At 55.3% G+C, this 18266-nt stretch overlaps 2 protein-coding genes across 6 annotated transcripts in view; both read right to left on the bottom strand.

Moving 5' to 3' along the window:
• Positions 1-1020: 1020 nt before the first annotated feature.
• MYDGF (myeloid derived growth factor) lies at positions 1021-9189 on the bottom strand. Its single transcript, XM_032465894.1, has 6 exons — positions 8936-9189; positions 7830-7880; positions 5250-5311; positions 3860-3941; positions 2629-2701; positions 1021-1507 (listed from the first exon to the last, which is right to left on the bottom strand). Exons 1-6 carry the CDS (start codon positions 9107-9109, stop codon positions 1428-1430), a joined length of 522 nt encoding a protein of 173 aa, XP_032321785.1. The 5' UTR covers positions 9110-9189; the 3' UTR covers positions 1021-1427.
• Positions 9190-14299: 5110 nt separating this feature from the next.
• Positions 14300-18266, bottom strand: part of DPP9 (dipeptidyl peptidase 9) — a 37658-nt gene continuing 33691 nt past the window's right edge. For all 5 annotated transcript variants that reach the window (XM_032465860.1, XM_032465863.1, XM_032465859.1 and 2 more), the window contains 2 exons: positions 18118-18229; positions 14300-15447 (listed from right to left, as the gene is read on the bottom strand). In XM_032465860.1, coding sequence (XP_032321751.1) covers positions 15355-15447; positions 18118-18229 — 205 coding nt within the window. In that variant the 3' untranslated portion in view covers positions 14300-15354. The remainder of the gene's footprint in view (positions 15448-18117; positions 18230-18266) is intronic.

Here is an 18266-nt window from a genome sequence, read left to right as displayed (position 1 = left end):
TCAAGTCAGCTGCTCATCATGACTAAAGGTCCTGGGGCCGGGCAGCTTTGCTCACCAGACAGCTCCACAGACACACATGCACGCGTCATGCGGGACTGGGAAGTGGTACCTGATTCCGGGCCGACTGGGGCAGAATCAGCCCCGCCTTGGCTGGGGTCCGGCCCTTGCGCACCTCAAAGCCCAGGGTGCACCGTCGTCTCCACCTGTCTGGCTGCCTGGTTTTTGTAGGAGGCCCCGGACAACCAGCTCCCGGGCCCTGCCGAGCCCTGCAGGTGGCGTGCTGGGTGGAGCGGGCCTTCCGCGGACGTGCAAGTGTCTGGAACCCCTCGCGAGGTGGTGCGGACCGCGTGTGCTTGACCGTCGAGGCTGCTAACCGCACCCTCTCAGCTGTTCCTGGTTCTGAGAGCAGCTGCCCTTGCGCCACCCTCTGGAACCGCTCCTGGCCTAGGGCAGGGCCCCACACCCTCGGCTGGCATCTCCTCCGGCGGTGGGGGTCACAGTAGCGCCGGCTCGGTGGTGGCACTACGGAGAGCCAGGTGAGTGACAGGCACGGAGAGGCCTCTGTCGACCCAACAAGGCAATTCTAATTAGCAAGGATCCGTTTCACAGCCACACGGTTTCTTTCCCCACAGTCAAGAGGCCAGGCTGACGGTCAAGTGGGCAGTTAGACGCTCAGCCCGAGTGGCTGAGACATTTGGGGATTTCATTTATTTACTTTTGTTTGCCTGTGGGTGTTTTTTTAAGTCACTGAGCTGCAGTCCAGCTTCAAAAAAATAAGCAAAGCCAACCACAGGGTGCAGAGGAGCAGGCCTGCCCTGGAGTGCTCCCCTCTGCGGGGTGTGGCCAGGTCCGTCCCATGGGCTCAGCGAGGTCCAGCCGCCTTGGCGCCCGGCAGAAGTTGTGCCTGGAGGTTCCATGTGGCCGGGGTGACGCAGCTCGCCTGTCTCCAGCAGGGAAGGGAAGTGGGGTCCCCCGTCCCAAGCCAGGCAGGCACCAGCGCCACATGCTGAGACTGTGTGGTTGTTTTTTTAACTGTCTTATTTATTTAAATAGGAAAGAACATTTCATTTCCTCCTAGTCCGAAAGGAAGTCCCCTGGGGAATCATAAGAAAACAGTCGGCTTGGGGTCAGAGGGCAGCAGGATGGCTGTCTGGGAACATCTCAGAGTTTGGCCGATCCCGGGGGAGTCGTGTGCTGGCTTCAGAAAAGCCATGACCCCTGGGGCGGGGAAGGTGGGAGCCTGGAGAACGGTCCTGGCCCCCCAGACTCTGTCTGGGGGTTTCAGCCACCCTGTGTGCCCCTCCGAACAGGGCAACATCAGCCCAGGCAGAAAACAAACAGGCCCCCTAGAAAATCAGTTCTGAGCCCTCCTGGGGCCCGGCCTCTTCAGGGGAGACGGGAAGAGCCGCCCTCAGCAGGGCTCCTGGTCAGAGCTCACTGCGCATCGCCTTGGCCACGATCACCAGCTTAGACAGCTCAGCCTTGAAGGTCCCAGGCCTGTGGGACACTGCAAAAGAAGAAACGCTTGGTCGGCCCGACTCGGCAATCCTCCCAGGATGGGTGGGCCCGCTGTGGGAGCAGGTCAGGGCAGGAGAAAGGTGGGGAGGTTGTGGGCCTGACCTGAGGGCAGGGGGAGGCCACAGGAAAGGCTGAGGTGGGAGAAGCCGTGGTCCTTTGTGCCAGGCTGAGGACCGATGGGGGCTGGAGGTTTGCACTGGCAAACTTGTCTGTGGCTCTTTGGGCAGCGTCAGGGAACCTGGCCGCCCAAGCCGCAGCCTGCCCCCGATTCCCTGTCTGCCCCCGCTGTCTGTGCGCCTGGGGCTCAGGGTCTGCCAGTAACCCAGCCCCTCTGTCCTTGATCACTCTGAACAGGCCCTGCGCCAGGAGGACCTGGGGGCCAGACCCAGGCACCACCCCCTCAACTTTGGTGCCTGGTGACGTCCATGGCCACAGGGTTCCTCACTGCATCTCTCCCCTATCCCTCAAGACCTTTGGGGCTCCCAGACTCAGCTCAACCCTGTGTCCATGGCTGAAGCTGAATGTGGGTCAGAGGACACTGGGGTCTTGGGGCCTCAGGAGGTAACCCCCACCTCCCCCAACCCGCACGCACAAGGTCCTGACCGCGGTGCTGTGCTGACATCCTCCACTGGAGGCATCAAGGCCGTTCCTGGTCACAGAGCCCAGGACAGACCGAGGACGGGCTTTCACACTCCCCGTTCCCTACCAGGCATTGGCAAAGCGTGTCTGCCACCCATGAGCTAAGGGTGGTTTTGCATTATTACACAGCTTTAGCAAGAACCAAAGGAAAACTGGTGTCCTGTGATATGAGAAAGTGACATGACATTCACATATCTGTGTTCACCAAATAAAGTTTTATTAGAACACAACCACACCAACTGATTCACTGACTGGCGGTTTACTGTGGGGGCAGGGAGAGCTGCTTCAGAGGGGGCTGTCTGCCCCCAAAGCCGAAAATATTCACTATTTGGCCCTTTACAGAGGCCGTTTAGGGAGGCAGCCTTCCCTCACCACAGGGCCCCGTGATCGCCCTCCCACAGGGGTCCTGTCCCCTCTCACCCTGTCCCTGCTTGAAAACCTGGGTTCCATCTCCGTCATCCCTCTCCGTACCTGCTGTTTTGGTCACTTCAAATTCCTCATTCTTCAGGGGAACATCACTCTCTCTTTCAAAAGCAGCTTTTGACTGAAAGGGAACAAGTGGAAACTTTTCTGAACAGGAGGGAATATGACACGGTTTGCCTCCCAGAACCACAGAGACCAAAGCTGTGTGCTTTTGCCGAAGAGCTGCGCGATGCTTTTTGCAGCACACAAAAGTGAATCCAGGAGAAGCAGTGGCTTAATCCACTTAAGAGACTGTCAACTGGCTTAAAAGTTCATGACTTCCCAGCAAATCCTCGGAGGAAAGAATCTAATTCAGTTTTTTTCTTTAGTTAATTTATGGAATTGGTACTAGTTAGGCAGTCTCCTGAATGCAATTTTTAAAAAATCAGAATTGTGTCTTTCTCAAATCAGTTAAAATAATAAGAGTTTGAAAGTAAGAAGGGACTTCAGCAAGCAGTCAGTTCAACAGTGTGACTGATAGTCGGTCTGACCTGTCAGCCTGGAGCAGACACAGGGCCCCAGTTATACAGTCAGACCCCTGCTGGGAGTCGCTGGGAGGGAACTCAGCAGATGTGACATCCTGAGCTGACTTTAAGTAGAAGAGATTATCCTCAGGGACCTGGGTGGGCCTGATTCATTTGGGGGAAGGGCCTTCAGAGCAGAGCTGAGGCTTCCCTGGACAAAATCCTGCCCAGGAAGGCAGCGCTAACGTGCCTGGAGCACCCGGCCGGTCCTGCAGACTCGGGCCTGCCTGGCCAGGGGCCCCTGTGGCGGAAGCCAGTTCCTAACAGGCAGTCTCTTAACGCCCGTCTCCCGCTGGTTCTACTTCTTGGGTGGTAAAGTGGTTTTCAAACTGTTTCTGACTCAACGCAGAAGCAGGGGGGCCGGGGGTTGCGGAGCAGCGGGAAGTGCTGCTCGGGCCGCGGATCACTGGGGCCAAGGGTCGCAGGGCCCTCCTGACACCAGTGAGCCGCGCCGCCTGACCCCCTGGGCGCAGCTCCGCCCTCACTGTCCCTGCCCCCGTTCCAGTGCCAACCCCCCTTGCCCCCTGGCTTCCTGTTGGCTTTGCCAGCATGAGGCACCGGTGGGAGACTGGCGGGCTATACAGGGGAGAGGCCAGGGTGTCCACTTCCTGCTGCACCCGCCAGGTCTCCAGGCCTCAATGTCCATCTCCCCCCTGCCATCCCCAATGCACAGTGGGACGGCTGGGTGGCCACCCCTACGTGCGGGCGACACTCACATAGGCCATACCATACTCGATCTCGGCGCCCCGCACCTCCGCCTTGAACTGCGTGAAGTACAGGTAGGACTTGCCCTGCGGCCTGCAAAGAGAGGTCAGGCCAGGGGGTCAGCCCAGGGCTGTGTGTGCCCCCTCCTCCGGGCCTCCGCTTCCAGGCGTCTCTGGGAAGGTTGGAGGGCCCCCTTAACATAATCTGCTCTCTCCTCTTTGCTGGAGTGCTCTTCCTGCTCATCTACGCACAAGCCCCTTTCCCCTGCTGGGTGCGTGCTGTGCCAGGACTGGACCCCGCATTCACTCACTGAATGCTTCTCATCCAGTGGACAACATTCCCAGTGCTGCAACGAGGGTGAGAAGTACAGGGGTTAACTAGGAAGGGGGTGTGTCTGGGGCTGAGCGTGTCCTTAGGGGCTGCACGGGGGTGGGTCAGCTAAGAGGCTGAGGACCCTGCTCTGGGCCTGGCTGCCCGGGCCTGCGGCCACCTAGAGGGCTGACACTGGAGAGCCCCCCACGAGACAGGGACGTACGGGCAGAGGGATGCAGACCCGACTGCCGACCCGTAATTAGGTGCCCCGCCCCAGCTCCTTGCCTCTCAAAGGGGCTGGCGGCGGCCTGATGAGGCCGCAGGGCGCCCGGGCCCGCAGTGGTAGGGAACCCCCCCAACACCAGGCACTGAAACACCTGCTGCGTGTAAAGCACCGAGCGGGAGACCGGGCTGTGCGCCGCCGCCGCAAAGACGTCCTTTAATTAAAAGGCGCCATCGTGGCTCTGACTGTGTCCTGTTCCCTGATCTGGCCCCTAGGCTGACCCTGGTGCCCTGAGGGGGAGAGCACGGCTGGGACTTGTTTGTCAGGCACTGGGTAAACACTGCAGAAATCAGTCCTGCTCAGAGTGACGCACTCCAGGCCGTGGAGCTGGGGGGTGGAGTGGGGGACAGATGAAGCTCCGTCGCCCTCCTCCCCATCCGAAGGCCAGGCGCCCCCTTCCTTCATCCCTTCTGGGCCCATCAAGCTGGGCTCCAGGCAGTGGAGTCAGGGCGTCAGCCCCACAGCAGGAGATAAAGCCCTTGAAGGATGAACGTGACTGGGGGTGACATGAAGGGGACAGAGACTGGGGGCCCGGCCCCTCTCCTAGGGCTGCAGCCCCTGCCTGGACCCCACCTCCCAGTCCCCTCAAACCTCTCTTGGCCTCAGTGTCCAGATGCTCCCCTGGGGAGTCCTCCTTGCCCCCAACTCCCAGCACAGTGTGGCACCCCCTTTCCCACCTGCCACCCTCCCAGGATGCAGGGCCCCATCAGTCCGTGTGCTGCCTGGAGCAGTGGGGCAAACGCCCACAGCCGTGAGCAAAGGCACCTCGTCCAGGGAAAGACCCCACCCCCGGGACCCTCGCTCACCTCCAGATGGTGCAGGTGAAGTGCTGGTGGTCTTCACTGGTCCCCAGACTCATCTGCCACCTCTGGGGAGAGGACAGACAGGTCAGCCCGGGACACACAGCCTCACCATCGAGTCCCGCCAAGTGACAGAACCCCTGGGTCCCCCGCCCACCCCCCAGTCTGGAGCCTGGTCTCAGGGTCCCCTCCCTGCTCCGGGCAGTGAAGCTGCTCCGAAGGACACCAAAATGGTGGATGCCTGTCATTATACTTTCATCCAAGGCCACAGCATTAACAACACCAAGAGTAAACCCTGTTGTCAGCTGTGGACTTGGGCTGACAACACATCAGTGTAGGTTCAACTGCCAAATGTCCCCCCTGGTGGGGGGTGATGGGGGGCCGCGGGAAATCTCTGTGCCTTCTGCTCAATTCTGCGGTAAGCAATGAAGTCTACTGAGACAGATAAAGACGAAAATAAAAGGAGGAAAGTCAGCACACCCAGGCTGCTTGTACCAGCGCAGCGCAGTCCTTGGGGGAGACACAAGGTTGTTCGTAACCGTGGTTGTACGCTGGACATGGGTGGGCCCCGGACAGGTGAAGGCAGCGGAGAGCTTTTTATGTTTTTTTCTTTTTGAATGGTGTGTGTGAGCTTTTTAAAATAATTAAATTTTCAGAAAGTAATATTTTAAAGTGGTTCCAAAATACACCACTACCAGCGTATTCTCACTTTCAGGGCCTCCAAAAACCCAGCCAAACACGAGGTCTGGTGGCCTGCAGCGTTTTTGCACTTTGCTGGTAAAATGAGTGTCCAGTCCTCTCCCAAGAGTAGTGATGGACTCCGATGACTGGTAATCTAGTTAAATGGCAGAGCTTTTTCATTAATAAAAACAAGGCCATCTTAATGTTAATTATAATGGGAGTAAATGGCCACTTCGAAGCCTTCTGCCCGCAGCACGAAGTGGGGAGCCAATTACACGGGCGGGGGAGGCGCTCATGGCGGGGCGCGCACAGCAGGGGCGGCTCCAGGCCAACCCGCCCAACATCTTCATTTTCTATTTAAAAACACCTTCCCAGAGCTCCAAGGCCTCTAAGCACTGGGAAACAGGTTTGTGCTGTAAAATGTATCTGGGAAGTTTTCCCATAGCTCTTAAAAGGATCACGAAAATGAGGCAAATACTGAAACATTTTCAAAAGATTATGAAAACAAACAAAATGACAACCAAGAGTTCCTCAGCAATAGGGTTAGCATCCCTCTGAGTGGTCCTGTTATATGAACTTGACAACAGTCTCAAGGCCACGGGGCGGGGTGGACAGTGGGTGTCCTTGGTAAGGCTCAGGGTCTGGCATCAGACACTCACACGAGTGTGTGTTGTGGGGCAGCCTGTTCAGCCCGAGCCTCTGTGACCTTCTCAGTGAGGCTGGGGATCAGGAATATAAGCACCCGTGTGTAATAACAGACGACAGGTCCACGGTGACCACTGTTATTTTTTATTATGACATGAGTCACAGATGGTTAAATGCACCCACGTCAGCACTCTGTCCTGCGAGTTCTGACAAATGCACACAGCTGTGTATCTATCACTGAATCAGGACACAGATCAGTTCTCTCCCCAATTATATTTCCCCCATCCCTCTGGAGTCAGTCTCTTCTGGCAAATTCCTGGTAACCACTGATCTGATCTGTCCCCATAGTTGCTGCCTTTGCAAGATGTCACTTGAGTGGAATCACATATCTTTTTTGCGGGGGCCTCATTCCACTCACCACACTGTGTAATAAATTACCACAAACATAGTAGCTTAAAAGCAACACCCATTCATTGGCTCACAGTTCTGTAGGTCAGAAGTTGGGTACGAAGGGGCTGGGTCCTTTGCTCAGACTCACCAGCTAAATCAAAGTGCCAGCCAGACTGCCTTCTCGTCTGGAGCTGGGGGTCCTCTTCCAACTCACGTGGCTGTGGCAGAATTCGGTTCCTGGCAGTTGTAGGATTGCTGCCAGCCAGGGCCCCTCTCAGCTCCTAGAGGCTACACGCCGTCCCCGCCACGTGGGCCCACAGAGCCAGCAGTGCTGCACCACCACCTCCTCCTCGTGCTCTGTCTCTCTTCCTTCCTCTTCTGCCACCAGCTGGAGGAACCAGTCAGCAGGGAAACAGGGACCCCAGGTCCACACCAAAAGGAACTGAATTCCACCAACAACTTGAATGAGACTAGAAGACGGTTGGCCCCAGAGCCTGCAGATGAGAGCCCAGCGCGGGTGACACCTTGATCTCAGCTTTATGAAGCATCCAGCTGAGCCGATTGGGACTTCTGACCTCCAGAACCATGAAATAAACGGGTGTTGCTGTAAGCCGCTCAGTCTGTGATAATTTGTTACTCAGCACAGAATGGAGGCTCGTGGGAGTGGCAGGTTCACGTCTCACGTCCCTCCTTCTGTCCAAACGTTTGCTCACTCTGTGGAATTACGAGTGGAATCTGCCATCACTATTTAACTTAAGCGCTTTTATCGGTCAGGCAAGAATAGTCCTATGTCCAGTGTCCCCTTGAGAGCACTTCTGTATGACAATGGACACTGCTGTATTAAGCTACATGGAATTTTGAACAACTTACCTCATTGGTCCCTCCTTGAGATGCATAGGTGAATGCACAGGTGTATTTGTCCTAGAGAATGGAAGGAAAAGAAGGTCTTGGTAGGAGATAAGCCTTAGTGCTTAAAGCACAGGGAATGAGGATGTACTTCTGAGATCCAGAGTCAAGATGAAGAAGATCCTGCTTTTGAGTACCTGCACTAAGGGGAAGGAGGTGGAGCCAGACTCCTCTGGCCGATGTCCCTGGAGGCCAGCCCTGCAAAGCCTGCCAGTGTGTGCAGACCTGGAACTCCCCCACCTGCCTCCCTACTTGTGAGCTCCTGGTTCAGGACAAACAACCCACATGGCTTCTGGGGGATAAACAGGAAGGGGGAGGTCACATCCCCTCCAACACCCACCCATCCAGGAACATGAACATTGGAAGCGGGGACACCTGGGGGCCCATCTCTGCTCCGCTGTGGGCCTTGGACAAGCACAAACCTTTCTGAGCCTCTGTTTCTTCATCTGTTAAATGAGTCTAACATATAAAGAATTTGGCACAACACCCGGATATAAGGAAGTGCTCAACAAATAATGACTACGGATACCATTGTTACAGAGGACGAAAAGGAGAGCGGGAGAGGAAGCAACTTCTCCAACTAGCTAGGGAAACACTACACTAGACCCATGCCTGCTGCCTCCAGGTAAGGAGGACCTGGCCTCACATTTCAATGAAAGATGCGGGACTTGTGCAATGGAAGGAAAGGGCAACACCTGTCCACTTCCTCCCTGGTCAGAGTTGCAGCGGGACGAGCTTCTGCAGGGCCTGGAAGCATATGCTCCTCAGCCTCCAGCTCCCCTCTCCCCTCCAACAGCCGGGGACCCACCTGGGTCTGGGGTGGAGCTGCTTGGGCACGCTGGGCGAGCGAGAAGGGACAGGGGCAGAGGCTCGTCATCCAGCTCCCTCAAAGTCGCCAGCCCCCGGGAGGCCGCCCTGCGGTTAGCCCAGCCCTGCCTCAGTGACGACTTGGCCATCCCGGCCCGCGCCCCCTCCTCCGGGCCCGCCCCAGCGGCCCGCAGCACCCCCTCACCCCACCCCGCCTCGGCGGACACTAGCTCACACGTCTCGGGGGCGGCTGAGGCACCTACCCCAGGGCCCACGCTGTGGGAGAAGGAGTGCACGACGCCGCCGGGCCGCACGTCAAACGCCACCGTCGTGGGCTCGGACACCGCCCCCGCCGGCCTCAGCGCCACAGCCGCCAGGAGCAGCGCGGCCCACAAGCTCGCGCCGCCGCCTTGCCTACTTCCGCTGGGCGCCGCCATCTTGGGAGCAGGTTCGCGGGCAAGGGACGGCGGACGGGGCGCCGTGAGGGACACGCGGGGCGCTCGCTGGAGGCCACGTCGGCGGCGGCGCGGGCACGTGACTCGCAGCGCCCGCGTGCCCCCGCCCTCGGGGCCGCCATCCTGGGGGCGGGGCTTGGGAGACCAGGGAGGGGCCTGGGTTGGGTGGCATTGGAACCCGTTTCTGGGCTAAGGGTGCAGTCGTCCCTCACTAGACGAGTGCCTGACCCTTCAGCGCTTCCAAATGAGTACATGTGCAAGGAATGAAGGAAATAAAAGATTACTAATCACAGATAAACACATGTAGGCACCCTTGGGCGAAGGCCTCATGATGGCTGCTGCCAAGATTCGTGGATTGTTGCTAGAAATTGGTAGGGGAAAAGTGTGGTGACAAACGGGTATTTGCATTGTCGCAAAGGATGTCCGCCAAGGTACATATTGGTTACACAGATAAAAATAGTAATTTTACAGTGGAGACAGCATCTTTAGCTCAATATTCAAAGTCAACGTCGCTGAAAATGAGGCTGGCATCATGGAGCCCCTGACGGGATGCTGAGGACACTCTCAGTGGCACCTCCGCGGAGTTCCTGTCCAAAATGCATGTCCTTAATCTAATCAAAGCAAGTATCAGACAAACCCCACTTGAGGGACAGTCTACCAAGCTAACTGGCAGCACTCTTCAAAAGTGTCATGAAAGACAACGGCTGAGAAACCATCACAGAGTGAGGAGACCAAGACATCAAAAGGCAACACGGGATCTTGAATAGGATCCTTGCCTTAGTCTGGGCTGTTACAACAAAGTCCCACAGACACGGTGGCTTAAACAATACATATTTATTTCTCACAGTCCCAGGGGCTGGAAGTTCAAGGTCAAGCCTCTGACAGAATTGGTGTCTGGTGAGAGCCCACTTCCTGGTTCACAGATACCTCTTCTTGCTGTGTCCTTAAATTATAGAAGGAGTGAGGGAGCTCTCTGGGGTCCCTGTATAAGAGCACTAATCCCATTCACGAGGGCTGCACCCTGGTGGCCTAATCACCTCCCAAAGGCCCTGCCTCCTCATACTATCACACTGGGCGCTGGGGTTCAACATGAATTTGCTGGGCTTTGTGGGTGTCAGGCACACAAATCTTCAGTCCATAGCAATCCTGGACCAGAAAGACAATGTTAGAGGGAGAAAGAGTGAAATCCAAATAAGGTCTGTATATTAGATAATAGGATTGTATTGATATTAATTTCCTGGCTTGTTACCGTAGTGACTTAAGATGTTCACATGAGGGTGTGAAGGAAAAGCCCAGATGGGCTAACAAGCTAAGTCACAAATCTAAGTGTGATAAGTGTCGGTTTACTGATATAAGTTCTGCCGGGCTAACTCGTAAATCTGAAGTTTAGTGTCAGTTTACTGGGCTAACAAGCTAACTGGTAAATCCAAGCTCAACAAGTGTCAGTAACGTGATCTTTTCCGAATTGATAAGCTTCAGTGTACTGATTCCTTACTTTCTGTTGTTTGAGCCTTATTGGCTAATAGCCCATACTTGTAATTAACCCTATAAAACCTCATGTACACGTCTTGGAGGTGCTCAGAGCTTCGGAGCAGAAGCCCCTCTGAGCCCGCCGGCGTAATACATCTGAGTACTCCAACCCTCCGAGTGGTGCTTGTTTCTTGGCTGGCCTGTCATTTCCGTTACATGGGGAAGTTACGTGAAGGGCATTAGCAAACTCCACTGTTTCTGCTGCTTTTCTGTAAGTCTAAAATTACTTCATTAATAATAATAATAATAATCCTTACCTCAAGAAATTGTCAGGAGGATGAACTGAGAGAATTTAGGTAAAGTTCCTACAAAATAGAACTCTGGAGTCTAGCTGTTACTGGCATTAAATGCCAATGAAGAAATCTCAGGTTTTCAACTACAGAAGGAAATCCTTTTTTTCTATCTTTTCTTCCTCCCTCCCTTTCTCTCTTTTTCTTTCCCTTTCTTTCTTTTTTTTTTTCTTTTTTCTTTCTTCCTTCTTTCCTTCTTTCTCTCTATCTCTCTCTCCCTTCCTTCCTTCCTTTCTTTCTTTCTTGCTTGCTTGCTTTTTCTTTCCTTCCTTCCTGTCACAAATTGCTTAAAATTTCAAGAAAACACCAGTGGCCAGGTCTGGAGTGTCTAGAATGAAGCCGGCTTTCCCAGTCTTTCCTAACTTGAAAGAACAGAACGCAGAGAAAACACCACAGGTCACCCCTAAGCTGAGCTCTATTGTGCTCGCTGAGGAGCTCAAATCTCCCTACCCCCCAACACAGAATGAACGTTAACTTCAGGGAGGTCACAAGGGTCGTGTAGGAGGCTGATGATCCTGCAGATAACCCTAACTCTAGAATTCATGACTTTCTACTGTGGTAGCCTGTCCTAAATTGGGGTACCTGCTTCTGTTGAAAAATGTCTTCCTCCTTGCAACTGGCTCCATTAGGAATTGGCTCCAAATTGGAGGACCACAGTCCTGTGTTTTACACAGTACAGTTACATTGATGTCACCATATCCTCACTGCTGTGTTTGATCTTCAGCCTGTCACTGAAGGATTCGATTAATGTCCAAGCGCTGTTGCTAACACGTGTATTTCAGTTGTGAATGGTTTGAGTCTCCTACTCAAGAGGGATATGTGTGTGTGTGTGTGTGTGTGTGTGTGTGTGTGTGTGTGTGTGTGTGTGTGTTTTCTTTTCAGAAAGACTGAGTCCCAAGCCTCTTGTTTCTCCTTTTTCCTTTTTGCCTCCAAACAAACAAAATCCACACCGAAGGGATTAAAAGAAAAAAAAATCATTCCAAAGATCCCTGCTTTCCCAATCATGACATGAAGCCTAGCAGTCCTAAAGGGCAAAGATTTGATAACACAGATACTAAAACGACTTCTCTCTCCATGGTCAGGACAAGGTAAACAGGGTGGGTGTGGACGTAAAGGGAGGGCATGAAGGAGCTCCTTTGTGGGGAATAAACAGCTCTGTATTTGGACTGTGGTGGCGCTTACAGGAATCTGTACAGGTCACAAAGTGGAGTAGAACTACACACACACAAACGAGTGCGTGTGAAAGCTGATAAACCCCGAATTAGGTCTAGTTAATTACCTTGTATTCACATCCATTTCCCGGTCTGACAGTGGACTAGGGTGAGGTAAAATGTAAGCTGGGTGAAAGGTATGCAGGACTCTGTACTGTTTTTGCAACTCCTATGCGTCTATAGTTAGTTAAAAAAAAAAAAACCCCACCATAAACATGTTTGAAAGGCAAGTGACATACTGAGAAGATATCTGCAAACACTATGACAGGGTTTTATGTCCATCGCTTACAGGTTCTTGCCAGTTAGGGAGGAGGTAAGGACTCGAGCCTGAATACAGACAATGTGAAACAGCGCCTGGACCCTCCTGCAGACAGGAGCCCCACCAGTACTGGGGAAACACGTGGTCCTGTATCAACCTGGAGGAAACAAAGGCCAGTTAACCTGCCACCTCCAAGACCAAGACCTGCTTCCAGCAGACACTTGTCCTCTTATAGCTGCCCCTCATCCATCCCCCTTGTCCCTTCCCAGAGTACTGACTGAGCAAGGCAGGGGTAGTAAGTCCCGGTGAAAAGTTCCGGCTTGAGCTGATTGCAGGTTGACAGCTGCCAAGCCTCCCAGGGCAACCCCAATGCCCCCTTTCTCACCAGTTTTTGTCATTCTGTGATTTGTGCTTAGTTCCCTCCCCACGTTATTTCACAGCAGATTGCAGGAAAGATGTCTTGTTTCTGAGATCGTTTTAAACATGCATTTGCTGAGTTTCCTACCTGTAGACATTTTAAAATCAGCAACACCATTCAATTTCCAACATATATGACCATGGACCGATTTCCTTCATATATAAAGAGTGTCTATGAATCAGTGAGGCCAGTGTATGCAACATGTATGATGAGAGACTGGTTTCCTTCATATATAGCATCTGTAAGTCAATGAAGCCAATTGATCAAGAGAAAGATGGGCAAATGATTACTAGTTAACAAGTGTCTTGAAGCATGAACATATTTGCACACATGAAAGAAATGTGAGATGCCATGTTTCACTCCTAAGACTGGTAAAAATAACAGGTAGTACTGAAGGAATGGAGGAACCGGCACACTTTGCCAAGAGGTCTGTACATTGAGGTGTTCTTTTTAGAAGGCAATTTGGCAATAGTCTTCAAAATTAAAAGCAAAATGCCTTTTGATAAACCCTATAAACTCAAACATCTGCCCCAAACAAGGCTATTTGTTGCAGGATCATTGACACCAGGGGTTGGCCAGTTACAGCCTGTGAACCAAGTCTGGCCAGCTGCGTTGTTTTGTAAGTAAAGTTTTATTGGCACACAGCCACGCCCACTCATTTACATTTCACCTGTGGCTGCTTTTGAACTGCAAGGGCTGGGCTTGAGCAGCTGCAGCAGAGACTGCCTGGCTCGCAAAGCCTGAATCTTTAGGTTCACTATCTGGCCCTTTGCAGAGAAAGTCTGTTGACTCCTGATTTATACGCAAAGCCCAGAATAACCTATGTTATCCCTTGATAGGTGCCTGGCAAAATAAATTCTGGCACATTCACAGGGCAGAGCAGAAGGCAAGGATTAAATAGACTGGGGAGGAGCTACCTCTAGGAAGGGAGGGCGTGTTTTTCCTCTATGCAGCCTTTTGCACTGAAGCTTGTTTTCTTTAAGATGGAGAGGGTGATGGCACAGGCGAGGCCATCCTGCTGTTATAAACTCAAGTACCATGAATGCCAGTCTCCTAGGTCTCTCAGCTGTTAGGACAAACATGGAGAGACACGGCCTGCCCTCCCTGGTCCATGTGTCCTGATCCTGAGACCGAGTCAAACCTCTGGACACGGCGAAGTGCAAAACGAAGTAAGGGCCAGGCCACCCACGACAGCCGGGGCGGGGTCCCTACGTGGCACGCACCGGTCGCCTTGTGACTTCTGGGGCTGTCCTTGACGCCCTTCAGCAGCAAGTGGGTGGGGCCTCAGGCGAGGGGCGGGGCGCCTTCCGGTGCCACGGGGCGCTCCTCCCCTTGGGCTGGCGCGGCACCGCTGCCTGCAGACTGCTAGGGCCCAGTCGCTCCCTGGACCCCCGCCCACTCAGGGAGTCCCCAGCCCCAGCCCCAGCCCCAGGGTTTAGAGGAACCTCAGGCGGGTGGCAACGCTTCCATCTGGAATCGTTTAATGAGTCTACTACTTACACGCATAATTATAAAAGAATAGGAATCGACAAAAATATTTTCTTTCCGTAATATGTAGAGGTGGTTCGTCTCTGGTGGGTTTTTTTTTTTCTTTTTTTTCTTTTTTTTTTAAACCCGCCCCTGGCAGAACTCTTGGCAGGGAGGAAAAGGTAGGGGTAAGGATAACCCTGAGGCGGAGAAGGTTCCACTCCCACCCCCAGAACCCCGGTCTGTGCAGGCCAGGCGGAAACGTGGCCAGATGGCTGGGCTGGGGAGGGGGCAGCAGCCGCTGACCAGCAGAGGGCCGAGCCGGGCGCGTTTCAGAACCGGCCTGAAAGCGGGGCGGGGTGGAGGGACGGGGGGGAGGCGGGGCCAGAGGGCGGCCCCGCCTCCGTGCGCGCCCTCGCGGCCTGCTGGGCGCGCCGCCCGCTGCAGGCTTCCGGCGCTGGCTGGGCTGAGCCCCGTGACCCGGCGGCGGGCCCTCACTCTAGATTTAGGCACCCGTTGCTTTCTGTCTTTTAAATAGTTAAGAAAAACGGCCCCCACCCTCAAAACAAAACACAAATATGAAGTGGACGGGCGGGGGAGGAAAGGCAGTCACATGCTTCTGAGCCAGTGGCCAGGGCGGGCTGGTCGGGCCCCGGGGCAAAGGCCCGGCTCCTCCGGGTCTCCTCTGGCCTCCATGCCCAGTGGAATTGAGGACTCCTGCTCCCTGACAACGGTGAGAGGAGGGATGGCTTGAGGAAGTGACTCACGGATGTCTGCCTCATTTCTCCAACCTGACAACCTAGAAGCGGCAGGCAAAAAACTCAGGAGCGTTTAAAAAAAACCCAAAAAACCAAAACTGATAAAAGGCGCTGGGGCGAAGGCGGCGGCTCCCAGGGCGGGCGGTCCAGCGGGGCAGGGGGAGGCGGCGCCGCGCGGGGCCTGGGGCCACTTGGCAACACCCCCCCCCCGCCTCGTGCCCCCCGTGGTGGCAGCAGTGACGCCACTTGTGCTCTGACTGTGCAGGCCCCCCGAAAGTGCCAGCCCGCAGGGGCTCAGAGGTATTCTTGTAGAAAGTGCAGCAGTGTGACTTCATAGTGCTCGCCGGACTCCGGGCAGCGGATACTGTGTCTCTCGTTGGGGTAGATCTGGGTGGACAGAGAAAGCAATGCTGGTGGCACCGAGGGACCCTCATCTGCTCCTCCACTCCAAGCCCTTTCCCTTTCTAGCTCAGGGCACCTGCCCTTGGGGCCCTGCCTCAGTCCCCACCACCCTTGGACGTTGCAGAGAGGGACGAGGTCGTGTCCTGGGGCTGATGGACCTGGGTTCGAATCCCCCCTCCATGGCCAACTTGCTGTGTAATTCAGGGCAAATGACAGCCTCCCTGACCCTTGAAAACTGGGTGAAGACTGCAGACCTCTTGAGGTCTTTGTGAGGCTATGGCAAGCTAAGGTCTCTAAAAGGAAGAGCACGAGCCGCTCTGCTGCATCCCCCAAACCCAGCGCCGTGCAAGGGACCCATCTCCACAGAGCGGCTGGGGCTTCAAATCTCAGAAACATTTGGCGCCCTCCACCTGAGCCACTTTCACTCTACCGACAGGACCCACTGGGGACAGGACACGCTTGCCGCAGGACGGCCTCCCCCAGGCTTTGCCAAGTGTGTCCTGGGTCCTTCCACCACTTTGGGGGGTATCATCCCCCGAGAGGGGCAGCAGCATGCTGGAGCCAAGGGCCATACCCAAAGAATCACCCAGAGAGACCCGGCTGAGCTGATGTCCAGGCCCTTGGCTGGATGGTGATAGGGGAGCAGGTCTTGCCCCTGACCGTGAAGCGAGGGCTCTGGCAGCCCCACAGCTCTCGGATGAGCCCCGAGGGCTCATGGGACCGGTGTGGAACCTGCTGCAGGTCCTAGAAGCGCATTACCTAGGAATCCATCAAACCGCCCAGAGGTCTCCCCTCCTCCCCCCTTGCCTTGATGAATCCATCCTGATCACACTGTCCCCAAAGCCTGGACTCTGGGGCCGTGTTGCCCCTACAGCCTCACAGGCCCCACTCCTTCCGGGCTTGGGGCACTGGCACTGCCTGGGACAGACCCTGCTGCCCCCACCCCCTCATGCCACCCCGGATCCTGGCTGCCTGGTTACTTCTTCCTCCTGGGCAGTGAGGGCAGGGAGAGGGTCTGTCTGGCTCCTCATTGTGCTCCCGGACCCCAGCCCAGGGCCTGGTATGTGATGACAAAGTGATGCATGAGCAACCTGGGGTGTCAGCCTCCAGTCCGACTGTTTCAGGGTGTCTGAGGCAGAAGGTGGGTGCACTCCATCTCCTCACTCCCACCTCCACAGGAGTGTCTTGTCTCACCTTCAGCTGCCCCGGGGGAGGCAGCCCCACGAGCCTCAGGGCCACCCCGTGTGCTAAATGCTTTTCCTGTGAGAACTTATTTGCCCCTCACAGCCTCTGGGAGGCCGAGGTTATCGAACCCATTTCACAGATGAGGAGGCGAGGCCCAAGGTTAACAGACCTGCCACCTATGGCCACACAGGGATGGCAGGGAGCAGCTATTTCAGCTGCAAGGTTCAGGATTTCAGGCTCAGAAGGGACATTGGAGGTTCAATCCTGGCCCTGCCTGACTTCTTTGCCCTGATCTGCAGCTGCCTGTGGCCTGTTTTGATGAGCCTGTGAGTTGGGGCGGGGCTACCAAGGGGCGCCCAACAGCTCTTCACCCCCACGGGGAGCTCTGCCTCCCTCCTGCCCTGTTTGGCAAGCACGTGCCCAGCCACAGTTCAGGTCCTTGAGACCTGTCCCTCCTGCCCTGTGACCCTGTTTCCCCACTTGTTGAATGGCAACGTGGCGCCCCCCTGACAGTGCAGAGCGCATGGAGGTGTCCAGGAAGTACTATTTTATTAGTGGTGGGAGCACGTAATAAAATCTGTCCCTCTCGCCTCCAGCACATTTCCACTGGGCCTCTCGCTCCCTACTGCCAATCCCTTTCCTACTGGGACAACTGACTGTGGCTCATGTCCCACTGGCCCCCCTGGGCCCCTGCCTACAGGGCTGCTGGTCACAGCCCTGCTCACAGGCCGGGCACCTCACCTTTAGAACAAAATACAGCTGAGGCCCCACCCCACTGGAGCCCACACCATACTGCTGAAGCCCAGCTCTCCTGAGGTCCCACCCCTTACCACTAAAGCCCCACCCTCTCATGAGGCCCCAACCTTGTCTGAGACCCTGCCACTTACCGCTGAAGCCCCACCCTTACCTGAAGCCCCACCCCTACTGCTGAAGCCCCGCCCCTCACCGTAGGCTTGCCTTGCAGGTCACCCTTCCCTGGTCCCCAGCTCTTCTGCTTGCTCCCTGTTCTCCTGTCCCCGAGTTGCTCGCTCCTACTAACTTCCTGTGCCTGGTGTCCTCCACAGCTGCCCCTCAAGTCTAGCTGACTCCCTTCTCAGTCTTCAGCACCCTTAAATGCCACCTCCTCAGGGAATTCTTCTCTGACCCCCAAAGTAAACCCCACGCCCTGCTGCTTTCAGCGTTCTGTACATTTTCTTCAGAGCAAGGTTCTTGGCTTAAAATAAAACGTGTGCATGAGCAGTAATTTTGGTACAGTCGGCCTCCCTCACCAGCCAGGCCCAGTTCCCCAATGTGGCCAGCAGAGGGCAGCACCGACCAGGAGCGATCAGGTCGCTGAACGGAGAATGAGACTGTGGGGACCCTGGGAACCCAGATAAGTGTGGAGCCGGACAGCTGCGTGGGGGCGGGGCCACAGGTGCCCCCACTCTGCGGGCTCCTGGGGGGACCTGGAAGCTTCCAGGAGCCACTCACCTGGAGCTGGTAAGGCTTTCCTGCTCGGATTAGCTGGGAGACGAGGAAGTTTGTGTGGAAAAAGTGCACGTTCTCATCCAGGAAGCCGTGCAGGATGAGCAGACGGTTGGGCCTGGAAGACAAGGTTGGGGTGAGGATCTGGGGCGGGA

This window comes from Camelus ferus, chromosome 22, assembly GCF_009834535.1.
Source record: "Camelus ferus isolate YT-003-E chromosome 22, BCGSAC_Cfer_1.0, whole genome shotgun sequence".
Classification (NCBI taxonomy): domain Eukaryota; kingdom Metazoa; phylum Chordata; class Mammalia; order Artiodactyla; family Camelidae; genus Camelus; species Camelus ferus.
The sequence above is the reverse complement of the archived record's forward strand: the minus strand, read 5'-3'. Positions and strand labels throughout refer to the sequence as shown.

What these genes read in the sequence shown, in the direction of transcription:
- MYDGF (XM_032465894.1), bottom strand. Translation starts at nt 9,109, where the DNA reads ATGGCGGCGCCCAGCGGAAGTAGGCAAGGCGGCGGCGCGAGCTTGTGG. An exon ending in TTCACCTGCACCATCTGGAG is followed by an intron (nt 3,942 to 5,249) that starts GTGAGCGAGGGT and finishes CTCTCTTTGCAG; the next exon opens with GCCGCAGGGCAAGTCCTACC. An exon ending in TGAAGTGACCAAAACAGCAG is followed by an intron (nt 1,508 to 2,628) that starts GTACGGAGAGGG and finishes CTTCTTTTGCAG; the next exon opens with TGTCCCACAGGCCTGGGACC.